General features: G+C 36.6%; 1 protein-coding gene across 3 annotated transcripts in view; it reads right to left on the bottom strand.

Moving 5' to 3' along the window:
• The window catches only part of RPGRIP1L (RPGRIP1 like), a 98,878-nt gene that overhangs the window by 27,456 nt on the left and 54,394 nt on the right, over window positions 1-17,028 (bottom strand). For all 3 annotated transcript variants that reach the window (XM_070388427.1, XM_070388428.1, XM_070388425.1), the window contains 6 exons: window positions 16,626-17,004; window positions 12,435-12,625; window positions 12,206-12,286; window positions 10,617-10,721; window positions 9,718-9,880; window positions 8,173-8,246 (listed from right to left, as the gene is read on the bottom strand). In XM_070388427.1, the coding sequence (XP_070244528.1) occupies window positions 8,173-8,246; window positions 9,718-9,880; window positions 10,617-10,721; window positions 12,206-12,286; window positions 12,435-12,625; window positions 16,626-17,004 (993 nt within the window). The remainder of the gene's footprint in view (window positions 1-8,172; window positions 8,247-9,717; window positions 9,881-10,616; window positions 10,722-12,205; window positions 12,287-12,434; window positions 12,626-16,625; window positions 17,005-17,028) is intronic.

Here is a 17,028-nt window from a genome sequence, read left to right as displayed (position 1 = left end):
TCTGGTCTAACTGATCTGAGTGGAGCCTGGGCCTTGGCATTTAAAGGTGCTCCCTAGGTGGTTCTAACTTGTAGCCATGGTGAGAATTACCTCCTTTCCCTAAAGAGGTGGTTGTCAAATTTTAGCATATCCCAGGACAACATGAAAGAGTTGATGAGGCACAGATTGCTGGGCTCCAGACTCAGAGTTTCTGATTCATTAGGTCTAGCGTGGGGTCCAAGAATTTGCATCACTCACAAATTCTCAGGTCATGCTGATGCTGCTAGTCTGAGGACCACACTTGGGAAATCCATGGCTCTAAACCAGAAAAGACTCACCCTCTATTGACCCTCTCTAAGACATTTATAGAAAAGCTTCTACAATTCATATTAAACTATTCTTTAGTTATTAGTTAACATTTTAGTATAGAATTAGCTAACAAATTATTCCCTTTTTAGAAGTAGTCTATGCGTGTGTGCATGCTCAGTTGCTTCAGCTGTGTCTGACTCTTTGTGACCCTATGGACTGTAGCCCGCCAGGCTTCTCTGTCCATGGGATTCTCCAGACAAGAATACTGGAGTCGGTTGCTGTGCCCTTCTCCAGGGGATCTTCCCAACCCAGGGATCTTACCTACATCTCCTGAATTGCATGTGGATTCTTTACCGCTGAGCCACTGGGGAAGCCTAGAAGCAGTCTATACTCATCACTAAAAATAATTCAACAATATAAATCCTAGAAAGTAAAATATCAAAGTTGTTTCCTCCCATTCCCTAACTTAGGAGTTGGCAGATGCTTCCTTCCTGTAAAGGCCAGATAGCAAATATTTTTTGCACGGCAGGCTATAATGGTCTCTGTTGGCAATACTCAACTCTGCTCTTGTGCATGAAGAGGCCACAAACAACCTGTAAATGACAGGTGTGGTGTGTTCCAATAAGACTTTATTTACAAAAATAAGTAGAGGGCTGGATTTGACACATGGGTTATAGTTTGCTGACTCTTGCCCAGACCCATGTCCCAGAGATACTGCAGTACAATGTTTTTATTATATACTTTCAAACATTTTCTTTGATTGTTTGTGCTCATGTCCGACTCTTTGCGACCCCATGGACTGTAGCCCGCCAGGCTCCTCTGTCCATGGGATTTCTCAGGCAACAATACTGAAGCAGATTGCCATTTTCTCCAGCAGGGCAGATCTTCCTAAACCATGGATTGAACCCATGTCTCCTGCTTCTCCTGCACTGGCAGGTAGATTCTTTACCACTGAACCACCTGAGGTGCCTTTCCTTTGCTTACGTGAACCCCAATGTTAGATCTGCATGCTCATATAAAAATACATAAGCATTATGTACAAATATATCTTTTTGCTTGCTTTTAAAATGGAATCATCAGTGATATAATTTCTTACTCATTAGTTTGACAAAAAGCGTGGTGTCAGAAAACAGTAATTTTCACACATTATGTATAAAAGCTTTTCAGCTGGAAATGTTTATATTGGCAAAAATTGATAGAAACCAAAGGGTCCATGAAAAGGCACTTATTTAAACAAATAAAGTTTAGCTATACAATGTAATATTATGCACATGTGTAAAGGAGTATACTGCTATATACTATATACAGTATATACTATACATACAGTATATATACTAGTATATACAGTATATACTATATATACTGCTATATGTAGCAGTATATAGTTCATAGTATATCAGCAAGAGATAATTAAGTTGCAAAATATTAAAAATAATTTTAAAAGCAACTAATATCAGGAGAGTAATACAATATTTTTGGTTATGTAGCTTAAGCTTCTATATGTAAAACAGTGGGAGGGGTGTACTTTACCCACTGATAGGATATCGTGTTTGACTCTGAAGTGACTTAATCACTTTTAATACAGGAATGCCAACAGTAGTGAATTGTTTTATGCATTCTGTCTTTTGCAAAAGCTTTAAAACATTTTCGCTGGACATCACTACTGTGATTGCCTGGGAATGCCTGCTCACTTTGTTCAAGAGAACCTGGCTTCCAGGTGGAAATGCATTTTAATCCGATTGACTATGGCAGCTTTTACAAAACTGCTGTTAGTTAGAAATGGCGAAAGATGTAAACATGCATTGCACAAAAAAGAGTGTTACTGTTTTAGCCTGTGATTTCTCATTCTCACCTGTGGGTACACTTTAAGAAATCTGTGAGCTGAAGGCAATGCATGTAGTTGTGAAATCTGAATGATGCACTGCTTAAATGGTAAAAATTAGAAATAATGTGAAAGAAGGATTATAATTCTCTTTTCCTTACTGCCATGGCAGATGCAAATTTTCAGTTTTGATATCTATTTTGAGGACCTGAAACAAGGCTTTTAATCAATGTATTATATATTAAATTGATACTGTTAACTTCTGATTATTCAAATTAATAAAATATTCATAGAGAAATGTCCAAAGTTTTACATTTCTCAGACACCCTCCCCACCCCCACCCCCATTAATCATCATGCCTAGAAGCTTTTTAGTAAAAGCAGCAGTCATCAGGCTGACGGAATCTGACAGGCCAGCAAGGCCCAATTACACTGGTGCTCTGTGGCACTTTGATGTCCTGGAAACAGAGAGAGATAGGGGCAAATTGGGTAGCACATTATGTTAATGACTTGATTTAATCCAGCCACTAAACTTTATGTAGCCTGTTAAAAAAGATGCTAACACTAATTATGCCACTTTGGAGAGGAAAGGAGGGGACAAGCATTTCGTTCTGACAAAGTGAAGCTCATAAATGTTGTAAATGAAATGAAACAAAATGAAGTAATCTATGATTAATTATACATCACAGACATGAAGAAAAGAGGAAGAACCGAGTAATATGTCTAAGTCCTGGGAAATCTGTTAGATTCCTTTTAAGGATCGACATTTCTAAAAAGTAACTATGAGCTGTCAGATTCTGTAACATGAAAAAAAGAAACTGAATGATCTTAAATTGCTTACATAGTACAGGCGATGACTGAAATTCAGAGTGTAATTGGCATAAATGATTTTTATCTAGGACACTACTTTTAGTCTCAATTTGGTGACATTATAGCTATAGGTAAAGGCAATTTAAAACATTTCTACACAGTGGAGATAACCACAGAGTAGGGTTAATTACCTTTTAACTAATCTCTATGCCTCTATTCTTTATCCTATTGATAACAAGATCTTTTAAAATGTGATGTAAGAGTGTAAGCTCCCCCAAAGCAAGAGACTTATTTCTCTTACCGCTAAGTTCCCAGTCCCCAGAACAAGGCTGGGGACACAGTAAATGCTTACTGACTCCACCTGTTTAATGAATGAGTGATCATCCTCCCCCCTTAAAAATCTTCACTGGCTGCTCACAGAACTTTAGGATAGACTGCAGCTTCCTCAACTGATACACAGAGGCCTCAATGCTCTGGACAGGCCTATCATTTCAGAATCTTCTCCTGGGGCTCCCTCCATATGCCCTAGGCTTGGCCCATCCTAAAACCATTCTGACTCTGAGAATAAGCCATGTTCTCTGCACTCTCTCAAAGTCTCATGCTTTTTATTCCTTTGGGCTATAATGACTCTCCTTTGCTTTCACTAACTCTTAATCACCTTCCACAGCTGGCTCAGGCTTCACTGACTCTAGGAAGCTCTCCCTGACGACGGTCCCTCATGCTGAGTTAGGCACCTCTCTTGAATGTTCTCAGAGCAGTTGTGCATCCCAGTCTCCCAGCACTGACCTCTGCGCTCTAATTGTATTTCCCCTACACTGTAAATTTTTGGAAGCCATGGATTGCTTCTTGTATGACACACAGTAGATGCTAATGAATGAAGAACAGTTGTGAGAACTAAAGAAGATATTACATATTAGCCATTCAGTAATACCTTCCCTTCCAAAGAAAGCTATTATAATAGTGCCCTGAGATTTCTACCTGAAGCAGTTCTTAAAGAGGAGATGAAAGAAGAAATTAAGGAGCCACAAAAGTTTTTACGCTTAAAAAGTGAATATCAGCAGTGGGACAAAATGACATTCTGTGTCTCCTGGTTTCATGCACTGAAAAGGACACAGCACTGCTTCTGTAGGGTTCCTACCCAAACAAATGAGCTGAATCCAACACGGGGAGAAATCTCACAAATTTAAATTGAAGGACATTTTACAACATAAATGGCCTGCATTCTTAGAAAAAGTCAGTGTTATGAAAGACTAACTCAATGGAATGCTGAGGAACCATTATGGATTGAAGGAGGCCAAAGGGGCATGACAACTAAATGCAATGTGTGATCTAGATTTGATCCTGGACCAGGTCAATAACTTGCTATAAGTGATAATACAGGGACAACCCGCAAAATCTTACTAAGAATGGTAGATTAGATAATAGTATTGTATTATTATTCTAAAGTATTTCGGGATAAAGGGGTATGATTTCTTAATTATGTATGTAAGAATGTGTGTATATAATGCATACATACATATAAATGTATATAGGAGAGAGAATAGAAATGATTAAAAAGAGTGTAGCAAACATTAACAACGGATGAATCTGAGTGAAATGTATTCAGGAGTTCTTTGTACCACTTTTGCAATCTTTATAAAGAAAAAAGTTCCATGACTGGTATTAAATGATTGCAAAAGGAGCACACAGAAAAACTGGTACAATCATTAGAAAATGCTGTATTTCACCATTATGATGATCTCCTGAGTTTTGTTCCTGTGTTCACAGATTATACTATTTTACTGTATTTGTTATATAATTTAATAAAACTAAATTTCACCTATTAACATAAGGTACTTGTCAGTACCTTCTACTAAACATAGAATTTGAAAAACCACATGGGAACTTGATTAATGACTACCAAGGCATAAAGCATTGCTTAGAATAGCTGGTTGCTTGAAACAATAATTCACACTTCTGAGATGGCATCAAAAATCATTATAGGAAGTCGCATTTGAGTAGTGAGGGCTGTATTAGGCTGTAGCAAAGTAACAAAAATTACTTTTCTGGAAGTAATAAGGAAAAAATGCAATTTACTCCAAAGGAAAAATATATGTATACATTAGACTTAGTTGACTATTTTAGAAGAATAGCTCTTTCATTAAACTTCTTTGTTACATTAAATTCTCTATTCTTAGTTAAGAGCACTGTACAATTGCACTGAGATGCTAGCAATGCTGTCAATATACACATGATTCCGTTGAAAAATCTGATAAAGGATTTCTCAACCTCAGCACTACTGGCATTTTGGGCCAGACAGGTCTTTGCTGTGGGGCCTGTGCTCTGTAGCATGCTAGGCAGCAACCCTGACTTCTATCCACTAGATGCCAGTAGTAGTCCCTCCCAGGGTGACAACCCAAAATACCTCCAGACGGTGCCAAAACGAATCCCTTGCGAGGCAAAACTGCCCCGGGTTGAAAATCTCTGGTCTGAGATGATAAAATTTTAGATAACATTTCCCCATTCTTTGAAACTGACTTTTAGATGATGAATACAATGTTTAGAAAATAAAGTTAACTGTTGCAATGTCTCCCTAGTATCTCCTGGATAAAATCTAAAATATATTTAGTCTTCTCCATCATATCTGAAACCTTCTATCCTGTTCTGCAGAAAGGCTGCTCTAGTTAGTGTATTCTTATTTCTGAAACATACTGTGCATCCCCTGCCAGCACCAGCATGCACATGACTTTGTGCTTGCTGCCATGTATCCCCATATTTGAGATGTTACAGTTAAAGTGGACACTCCTTTTCCCTATGTGACTGGCTACAGTTGAATGGGTCAAAGGACCACAACTGATAAACATGGATCCAATCCAGAGGCTAGACGGAGCTGATCAGATCTTTCTCTCTGGGCTTGGGCATTTTGTGGGGCTATCTTTGGGCAAGTGAAGCAGAAAAAAATCAGCTTAAAATGAGAAAAAGCAGACATGAAACTCACAAGAAAGAGGGTGGGTGAGCAGATTATGGGCATCTCCTTAATGAAGTCTATTGAAAAATCACTCCAAATTTCTCTTTCCTCTGAACTTCCTTAATTAGTGGCATGACTGTCAGCAAGTCACCTTACTTCAAGGTCTCAGTTTACTTATTTGGAAAATGAGGAAGATGGGCCCTGAACAGCTTTATTCTTTAGCTCAAATATCTACTAATCATTGGTGGTATTGTCTCCTGATTGTTTTAGATTGTAATTTAACTGATGATTTAATACTTGACTTTTCATGAACACATCTTCCCAATTAGTATAATATTTCCTGAGGGCAGGGCCAGAATGCTCTATTTACTCCCTTAGGGAGATGTGATTACCAATTGCAGATGGTGAATCCCTGGGAATCACTGAGTTATAATAAGAGAGATGAGTGCTGTTTGTAAATCTGCTAGAGAAGTAAATCCTTTGGTACTAGTCCCTTAGGCCCTAGGACTGATTCAGTATCTCATACTTTTATGTTCAAAGGCTAAACCATGTAAAGTATCCAAAAATCATGATGAAAGTAAGCAGAGTCTTACAGAACTACTGAGAAAGAAATGTGAAGAATGTGAGAAAGAAATATCTGAGTCAAACTTGCAGGCTTACTACTCTTAAATGGAGTGTTCTTAGTAAAATGATGTGATGGTTAACTTTATGTGTCAAGTTGACTGGGCCATGAGGTATACAAATGTTTGGTCAAACATTATTCTGGGTAAGTCTATTAAGGTGTCTCTGGATAAGATTTAACATTTGAGCTGGCAGACTGAGTCAAGCGGATTATACTCCTTAACGTGGGTGCATGAGTGTGTGCTCAGTCGTGTCCAACTCTGAGAGCCCATGGACCCCTGCCAGGCTCCTCTGTCCATGGAATTTTCCAGGCAAGAATACTGGAACAGGTTGCCATTTCCTACTCCAGAGGATCTTCTGATCTAGGAATGGAACCCATGTCTCCTGCACTGGCAGGCATATTCTTAATCACTGCGCCACCTGGAAAACCCTAATGTGGGTGAAAGTGAAAGTGTTACTGTCTCAGTCATGTTTGACTCTTGGTGGCCCCATGGACTCATGGTGCGCCACCTGGAAAACCCTAATGTGGGTGAAAGTGAAAGTGTTACTGTCTCAGTCATGTTTGACTCTTGGTGGCCCCATGGACTCTTGTAGCCTGCCAGGCTCCTCTGTCCATGAAATTCTCCAGACAAGAATACTGGAGAATTCCATATATCAGTATGCTATACATTAAATGATATTATGATAATTAACAATCATATAACAATGATAATAAAACTTTGGACAGATGAAGTATTTATCAATCATCTGTTTGTACTTCTCAATCACAGAAACAATGGGTTTCTCTAGTTTATGGAGGCACCTGTGACATCTGAAATGTTCTGTTCTATGAGTTTGTTCAGCAGAGAGATTAAGCTAAAAATATGAGATTTTAAGAGTTGAAATAAGTATTGCAATTCTTAAAACAATAAAGTAGAAATTCTATTTTTTCTTTTATTTTTTTAAAGGGGAAATTCTAAAAAAATTAAAGGAATACAATTAATCATTTCAGGAAAATTAACTTGGATGAATAAAAAAGCTACCACTTTTCTTATGTTTACTTTATAAAACCTTTTTTCTCCCCGACAATGAAAAATGCTCTGGTAAGTGGGATACTTCCTATGTAAATTAAAGTATAGCTTCTTTTCAAAACTTCAATTTACATATATACTACTTTTCAGCAATGTGCTACAAAACAAGCAAAGTATATGTATATGAAATGCATTACCTTCTAAGAAAGTTTAATTTTTGGGTAGAATGAAGTAACTTTAATAGTTTATCAGTGACATATTTAGATATGAACAGTCTATGAATTTACATATGTAACTTACTACAGTTTTAAAGGCAATCTCACATTTTGGAAATTCTTTAAAGTTCAGATTTGATTTACTATATCTTTGTATAACGGTTCTGCAAAGGAGTCAGAGAAGTCAACTGATTTGAACAAGTAACTACTGTAGCTACAGATGTTAGGTACTCTAAAACACGTAAGCAAAGCTAACACTTAAATGTTATGGCCCATTACATAATGAAAGCATAAATAAAATTTTCTTATACTAGATCATTATTTGGAAAAGATTATGATAATACATAAATTTTTTTCCAGAAATATTCTTCCTTAAGATTTTCATATATGAAGACTGATAAACTATGAATGAAAAGCAGCTTTATTTCAGAACATTTTTGGTTGATATCAGGTTACTGACCTGTTTGATATTCTTGGAGACAGGACCTGGAATAATACACTCATCACTGTCAGAAGCTGATCTGTCTCCTTCATCTGTTAAGAAACAAAATTTTATTGGTTTAAATCTGTTAAACCAATTACATTTGTACCCTGTGGAGAGAAATAAGCATATATTACAAGGATAACCATAAAAGAAAAATATGATAATCATGTCTGAATTTTTTTAGCACTAAAGATAATTAGATTTACATTACATTTTAGTACTGATTCATTGGAAAAGATCCTGATGCTGGGAAAGACTGAAGGCACGAGGAGAAAGGAACAACAGAGGATGAGAGGGTTGGATGGCATCATCAACTTGATGGACATGAGTTTGAGCAAGCTCCAGGAGATGGTGAAGGACAGGGAAGCCTGGTGTGCTGCAGTCCATGGGGTTAGAAAGAGTTGGACAAGACTGAGCAACTGAACTGAACTACATTTTAGAAAAGAGAAAAGGAAATAAAAATATTGCTTGTTCAAGTATAAAATTAAAGTAAAAATTTTTTAAAGAACATGATAATCATATTTTCCAACAGCCTAACCTAAACTACTGTGTAAAAAATAAAGTTATTCCTACTATTTAAAAATATTTTTAGAAGTTTTACAGTAATATTGCAGTAAAGTTGACATACAATAAACCATACAAATTTGTGTGCAAAATTTGTATTTACACCTTGGAAACATGTATTTTGCTGCTGCTACTGCTGCTGCTGCTAAGTCGCTTCAGTCGTGTCCGACTCTGTGCGACCCCATAGACGGCAGCCCACCAGGCTCCCCTGTCCCTGGGATTCTCCAGGCAAGAACACTGGAGTGGGTTGCCATTTCCTCCTCCAATGCATGAAAGTGAAAAGTGAAAGTGAAGTCGCTCAGTCGTGCCCGAATCTTAGCGACCCCATGGACTGCAGCCTACCAGGCTCCTCCGTCCATGGGATTTTCCAGGCAAGAGTACTGGAGTGGGTGTATTGACAAATATATAATTCTGTGAAACCATCACCATAATTAAGAGAGTGAACATGTCTATCACCCCCAATATTTCCTCATGCCCCCTGTAAAGTTTTTCCTCTTGCATCTTTCTATTTCCATTCGTTCTTCCCTAGGCAACCACTTAAATGCTTTCTGTCACAGTAGATCAGTTTGCCTTTTCTAGATGTTTATATAAGTGAAATCATGTTGTAAGCCTTTCTTTCTTCATTTAAAAAAAATCAAGTCCTCTAGAATAACCTCTAGAATAACTAGATGATAGTACTGAATCCAAAGAGAATATAAAGTCATTTAAAATATATATTTGGAACATGGTCAGCAACAATACTTGCATTCCATTGTGGTGCTCTGAGTTTGAATAAGAAGATATGCAACAATTCCACCTGACCACACCTGACGAGACTGAACTACATCCCATCATTTCTGTCAAGAAACAGCTATCATGAAGTAGACTCATGATTAAATGAAGATGTTCTATGAGGCGTGAACAGATTAAACAAAGCAGAGTCAGGGAAATAATGGTAATTTTAAAAAAGGAAGTCACCTTCGGGTTCCAGTTCTTCAGTTATTTCTGTTTCATCTTCGGAAGACGTCAAACTTCGTTCTGCAAGCTGACCCTCAGACAGTAAAGACACATCGTCGTCCTTTCCTTGCTGCATTTTCTCAGTATTCTCTTTTACCTTATCTACACTGCTTTCCTGAGGAACCTGAAGAAGCAAAAGCACAGTGATATATTATTGCTTATATCACATTTATAGCATTCTTGCTGAAGCCCTTGAATGATAATAAAGCAAGTAAATATACTGGCATGCACTTTATATTTGATTCATGAGAAAATAATCACTTAAGCTGCACAAATGAAAATATGCAGATAACTTAAAATCTGATTACAAATCATATATCAAAAAGCATTAATCTCAAAATGAATTTTACATTATACTTTAATTTGTATGTGTATTTACTACCTACTAATGTCTGCATAATTATAACTATTCCACTGGTAATATGTTAGACCTTTCTATTCCAGGGAAGTCATATAGAATAGGATCAGTGATATGATTTCTTAAAAAAAATTTTTTTTTTCATTTTCGACTGCACTGGGTCTTCATCGTGGCACATGGGGCTCTCGCTGCACGTGGGCCTTCTCCAGTTGTGGCGAGCGGAGGCTACTCTCTAGTTGTGGTGTGCAGGCTTCTGGCTGCGGTGGCTTCTCTTGTTGCAGACCACAGGCTCTACAGTGTGCAGGCTTCACAAGTTGCGGCTCACGATCTCAGCTGCCCTGTGGCATGTGGGATCTTAGTTCCTGGACTAGGGATTGAACCTGTATCCCCTGTGCTGGCAGGGGGATTCTTAACCTCTGGACCACAAGGGAAGTCCCAATGATCATGACAAAGTATTTAAAAAAAAGAAACCTTTCAAGATAATTTTAATGTAAACACATACCTTGGGAATATGTGAAACAGTTGGCATATCAATTTCTCTTTCTGGTATATGTTCCACTTCTGGCGAAATTTCCTTTCTATCTTCAGGAAGAGTAGAGGTCTCCTTCTATTAATGTGAAAATGTGCATATATGTTATTTTCTATTTTTTACTAAATCCTAAATCATCCTGAGACTTTTTCACACACACATACTTACACACTTAGCATTTACTCTCATAACAACTTTCATACATAACATATAGCGGTATTAATTATATTTATCATGTTGGACATTACATCCCTAATACTTATTTTCTTTACAACTGCAAGTTTGTACTTTTGAGCACATTCATCCAATTTGCCTTCCCCACCCCCTGCTTCTGGTAACCAGAAATCTGATCTCTTTTTCTATGAACTTTTTAAAGTTTATTTTTAATTGGAGGATAATTGCTTTATAATATTGTATTGGTTTCTGCCATACAACAGTGTGAATCAGCCACAAGCACACGTGTCCCCTCCATCCTGAACCTCCCCCAACCCCTGCCCCATCGTCATCCTCACAGTTTTCACAGAGCACCAGGTGAGCACCCAGTGCCCATACAGCAGATTCCCACTGGCTATCTATTTAACACATGGTAGTGCATGTATGTGGTTTTGAAGTATAACTGACCTATAACACTGTATTAGTTTTCTGTTAAAATACACAGTGATCTGATGTTTCTATACATTTCAAAATGATCACTACAACAAGCACAGTGATTAGGCTGTGTCAGCCTACAAAGATACTACACAGTCACTGTGTTCCCCATACTGTACATTTCATATCTGTGACCCATCCATTTTACAGTTGGGAGTTTGTATCTCCTAATCTCTTTTGTCTATTTTTTTCTTTCCCTCAGCCCCTCTAGCAACCACATTTGTTCTTTGTTTCTGTGACGATCTATGACTATGCTTTTGTGTTGTTATGTTTGTCCATTTGTTTTGTTTTTTTTGGATAAGGTCTCTTTCACCTAGATGCAGACTGAGAAGAGAAAGGGTCTAGTCTGAAGCTTGACTGCTGAGGAACTTCAGCATTCAGAGATATGCTCCAGGTGAATGAGAAAAGTTAAGCTGGAGGGAAACTAGGAAGGCATGGTATCCCAGAGGCCAAGAGGGAAAGTATTCCACTCTGTCAAAAGTTACTGGGAGATTAAGAAAGGGACAGGGAATTGATCACTGGATGTAGCAAAGTGACAGTCACTGTGACCTTAGCAAAAGTGGTTTTAATGAGGAAAAGTTTTACTAGTGTGAGCAAGGAACAATTTGAGGAAAGGGAGACAGAATTAAGACAACTTTTTGAAGAGTTTTGTTCTATTTTGCTTTATGGTAAATGGGGAAAGAAGACTGGGGGTAGTATCTCGAGAGAGACATGGGGCCAATGGAAGATTCAGATCAAGAGTAAGATCGTTTAACTTTTACACACAGTGCCAATTACAAAGGTAACATTTTACAGGAAGAAGAAGTGTTTTATATCTGTTTCCCTTTAATCAGGTACGGTATACTATTCATTTGTTTCAAATATTTGTTATGCAGGGGGCGGAAAAAGCAGTGTTCTGAATGTTTACTACTTACATAATGCTGATGTGGTGTGATATCCATAAAAGATACCTTCTTATCTTTAGTTGTTAAACGTCTTGGTTTAGGTGTAGGTGCCTAAGATAAACCAATATGTCAAACTGAGTATAATGAACATACTTTTCAGATTTTTTTTCTCTTTTATGTGGCTATTTATTAAGGAATAATAATAATTATGTAGGAATAATAATAATTTTATAGGAAATTCAAAGTCACTGTTACTCACTGCAATTATAGTACTAAAAGAGGATGTTGGAGGTAGTCTTTGAACAACCTCTGACTCTTCTTTGTGTCTGAAATTTCCTAAGTCTTCAGTTGTTATACAACCACTTGGTGGAAGGTAAGCAAATTTCCATTTCAATATAACATGAATGGTTCCGGCAGGATGCTTTTCATGATCTGTTAACTCAAATATGCCTGTCAAATTACAAAAATAATTGTAATTAATGCTAGAGGGAAGTTTTATTACCATAAGAATTAAAGAACAGCAAAAAGAAACTACCCCACAACTTTACAAATAAGTTTAGCTTTTACTTACAACTCAAATGGCTTAAGAGAATAAAATAAGACAAAAGGATCTATGACAGGCTCATTTCTCAAGCAGACTGCTTTTAAAAGTTAAGACCTCACAGATAATACCTATTCAAAGAGGAGAAAATTAGCTTATAAATATTTTAATTCATTGAAATTAAATTCAGAGATTCTTCAGAATTTTTAGCCTTCTTCTAAGATATTATCTGGGTTATAGCTCAAATAAGAACCTTCATTTTTTACTTGATATTCTTGTGTCTCTATACATTATACATTATATATATATATTATATATTATAATGTACAAAATACATTAAAACTTCAAAATTTATCTATATATAATACACAATAATGTATATATCCTAAGGAGTCCTTATATTACTACATTATTCTAATTTTAAATACATTTTACTGGGATCTGTTAAATCATTTCAAATTAACAGTAGCATAGCAAAAAAGTCTATAAAATAAACAAACCATCCAAAACATAAAGTATCACCTAGCTGAATATGTAATACTGAGTCACACATTTTAATCCTTATACTAGAGTTTGCAATATGAAAATCCCTGACTTGAAAAAAACAAACCTATATTTCAAGCATAACTTTTGTTTAGGGTATCCTTTACTTGGTTCTCAAGTGTTTGACACTTCTTCTAATGGCTGGCTAGGAAAAACTAAACAACAGCTCTAGACTTTAAGTAGAAAAAAAGGATACAGGTGGAATATAGGGAGGTGAGAAACTTCTATAATAGGCATAGGTGAGATTTACAGAATGGCTGAGTGAAGAGATCAGTAAATATTTTCCACAAAAAGCAATGATAACACCACATAAAATGGTCAAAAAAATTCATTTAAGAACTCCGGAAATTGATCAAAGGTATACAACAAATTAAGAAGTACTTGTTCAAGAAAATCTACGAAACCTCAGTAAGAACAATAGGAGTCAGAAAAGGCCCTAGTAAAGCTACTTGGCAAATAGATGGGGAAAAAATGGAAACAATAACAGACTTACCACTGCAGATGATGCCTGAAGTCACAAAATTAAAAGACACTTGCTCCTTGGAAGAAAAGCTATGACGAACCTAGTGGTTTAGTCGCTAAGTTGTGTCCAACTCTTGCAACCCCGTGGACTGCAGCCTGCCAGGCTCCTCTGTCCATGGATTCTCCAGGCAAGAATACTGGGGTGGGTTGCCATTTCCTTCTCCAGGGGATTTTCCCAACTAGGAATTGAACCCGGGCCTCCTGCATTGCAGGCAGATTCTTTATTGACTAAGCTATGAGAGCTACCTGACAAACCTAGACAGTATATTAAAAAGCAGAGACATCACTTTGCCAACAAAGGTCCATCTAGTCAAAGCTATAGTTTTTCTAGTAGTCCTGTACGGATGTGAGAGTTGGACCATAAAGAAGGCTGAGCACAGAAGAATTGATGCTTTTGAACTGTGGTGCTGGAGAAGACTGTTGAGAGTCCCTTGGACAACTAGGAGATCAAACCAGCCAATCCTAAAGGAAATCAACCCTGAATATTCACTACAAGGACTGATGTTGAAGCTGAAGCTCCAATATTTGGCCACTCAATGGACATGAGTTTGAGCAAACTCTGGGAGATGGTGAAGGACAGGGAAGCCTGGCATGCTGCAGGTCATGGGGTCACAAAGAGTTGGACATGACTTAGCAATTGAACAACAAGAAGCTACTTGTCCCTGGCTGAATGTGAGACTTACAGACTATCTAAACACTGAATGCATCACCTAAGCCATACATTGATCCATAGGCAAAGGGTGGGGGCCTGACAACTCAAGGTGTTTGAACACAACTTTCAACAACCATAGGCTGATCACTAAACTATGTTCAGGCTTAAAATGAAAACAAAAACTTAGCAGAGATATCAGTGGCTATAGCAAGGGAAACAAAACTACAGAACTAGTACAGGCCAAGTCACCAAACAAACAATAACAGCAACAGAAACCCTGTGGAGGGTTAGAATCTACAGATTCTAAAATACAGTGTCCTAAAGGCCCAAATTTAAACAACAGCAAAAAAAAAAAAAAAATTCATGAGATACACAAAGAAACAGGAAGGAGAATGTGCTACATACACAGATAGAATGTCACCTAGAGATGCTTTCTCAGGGCATCCAGATGTTAGACTTAGCAGACAAAGACCTAAGAGCAGCTATTGTAAATACGTTCAAAGAGCTAAAAAAAAACCATCTTTAAAGAATTAAAGGAAAGTGTGATGACAATGAATTATAAAACAGAGAACATAATAAAGAGAGAAATTATTAAAAAGAGAACTAGAATGTATTATAAAATATGGAATATAGCTAATATTTTACAACTATAAATGGAGTACAACCCTTAAAAATGACAAATCACTACATTGTATACCTGTAACATATTATACATCAACCATATCTCAATAAAAAGAGAGAGAACTAAAAAGGAGTTCTGGAGTTAAAAAGTATAATTACTGAAATGAAAAAATTCAATAGAGGGGCTTAGTAGGAGATACGAACTGGCAGAAGAATCAATGAACTTGAAGACTAATCAATAGTGATTATCCAAGCTGAAAAGAAAAAAATGAAGAAAAATGAACAGAGCTTCAGAGATCTGTAGGACACCATTAAACATATGAACATATGTGTAACAGGAACCTAAGAAGTGGAAGAAAGGGCAGAAAAAAATAACTGAAGAAATAAGGGCAAAAAACTCCCCAAATTTGATACCTGACAGTACCCTATACATAAAGAAGCTCAACAAATTATAAGTAGAAAAAGCACAAAGGGATCCACAACTAAACACATCAGAGTGGAATTGTTGAACGCCCTCCCCAGCCCCCCAAAACAGAAAGAAAATCTTGAAAATTGTATCATGTATTAGGGAACCATAACAAGATTAACAGATGATTTCTCATTAGAAACAATGAATGCCAGAATCAACTGTCCGATATACTCAAAGTGCTTAAATAAACTGAACCTGATAACTAAGAATATGATATCCAGCAAAACTATCCTTCAGAAAATAAAAGCTACATATAAAGACACTGCCAGATAACAATGCTTAAGTGAATTCACTGCCAGCAGACCTGACTCACAAGACAAATTAGAAGAATTTCTTCAGGCTAATAGGAAGTAATACCAGATGGTAACTCATATCAATATGAAGAAACAGAGGTGAATAAAGGTAATTATATAGGTAATTAGAAAAAGTATAAATATGTTTTTTCCTCATTTCTTAACTGATTTAAAAAACAATTGCATAATTATAAAATTATTATCTTGGGGATTTATAATATATAAAGATAAAAAATACATGAAATAATAACACAAAAGATGGAGAGGAAATAGAGCTATTTGGAATACAAAATTGACACCAGACAGTAACTCAAACCCAAATGAAGATATAAATACGAGAGATGCTAAATACATAAGTTAATATAAAAGTCTCCTATAATTACATATATTCTCCCTTCTCTTAAAGGCCATAAAGTTATATAAAGCAATAACTAACATTGTACTGTTGGGTTTATAACACATAGAGGTATACCATGTATATATATACATATATATACACACACATATATGACAACAGTATCACAAAGGAAGGGGGAGGGAATGGAATTATATTGGGGTAGATTTTTCTAGATTTCAGTGAAAGTTATTAGCATTAAGTTTAAGTGCATTGTGTCACGTTGAGGTGCATATTGTAATCCTTAGAATAACTATTAAGAAAATAACTACAAAAATATAATATTGTGGGTCCAAAGTTTAAGATTATCTTAGAAGGCTAGAAAGATTAGTTACAAATAGATCATATCAATAACACTGAGGAATAATTTAGGTCTTTTTTTAAATAATTTCATGGATTCAAGAAATAGGCTTACCTGAAATACATCTGTCATGTGCCAATGAAATCAGAGGCACATTGACTTTTCCTATGTAAATATTCTCCTGGGTATCACTATCATCAAATACATAAAAACTCAGAGACTCTGACTTAAGGTATCGATCCAAATCCATATTCATTGGCACTGGGAAACACATATGATCATCAAACTGTGGATCATTGCTACTGGGAATGATGGCTGTGTCATGGTCTGCAAAATCAAAAAACTTGTACACAACATATGGGTGTGGCTGAAGGTGGCTTGTTCGGGACTGCAGGTGGTTGCAACATCTTATTGTAATATGAAGTTCATTTAAGTTGCCATCTGTGGAATCAGTAGAACTGAGCTGAGCAGTTTTGGGTGCTTGATGACTTAACTGGAAAAACATACATATTTATAT

The sequence above is a fragment of the Bos mutus genome, chromosome 18 (genome assembly GCF_027580195.1).
Source record: "Bos mutus isolate GX-2022 chromosome 18, NWIPB_WYAK_1.1, whole genome shotgun sequence".
NCBI classification, from domain to species: Eukaryota; Metazoa; Chordata; class Mammalia; order Artiodactyla; family Bovidae; genus Bos; species Bos mutus.
Note: the sequence above shows the minus strand (reverse complement) of the source record. Positions and strands in the feature narration are given on the sequence as shown.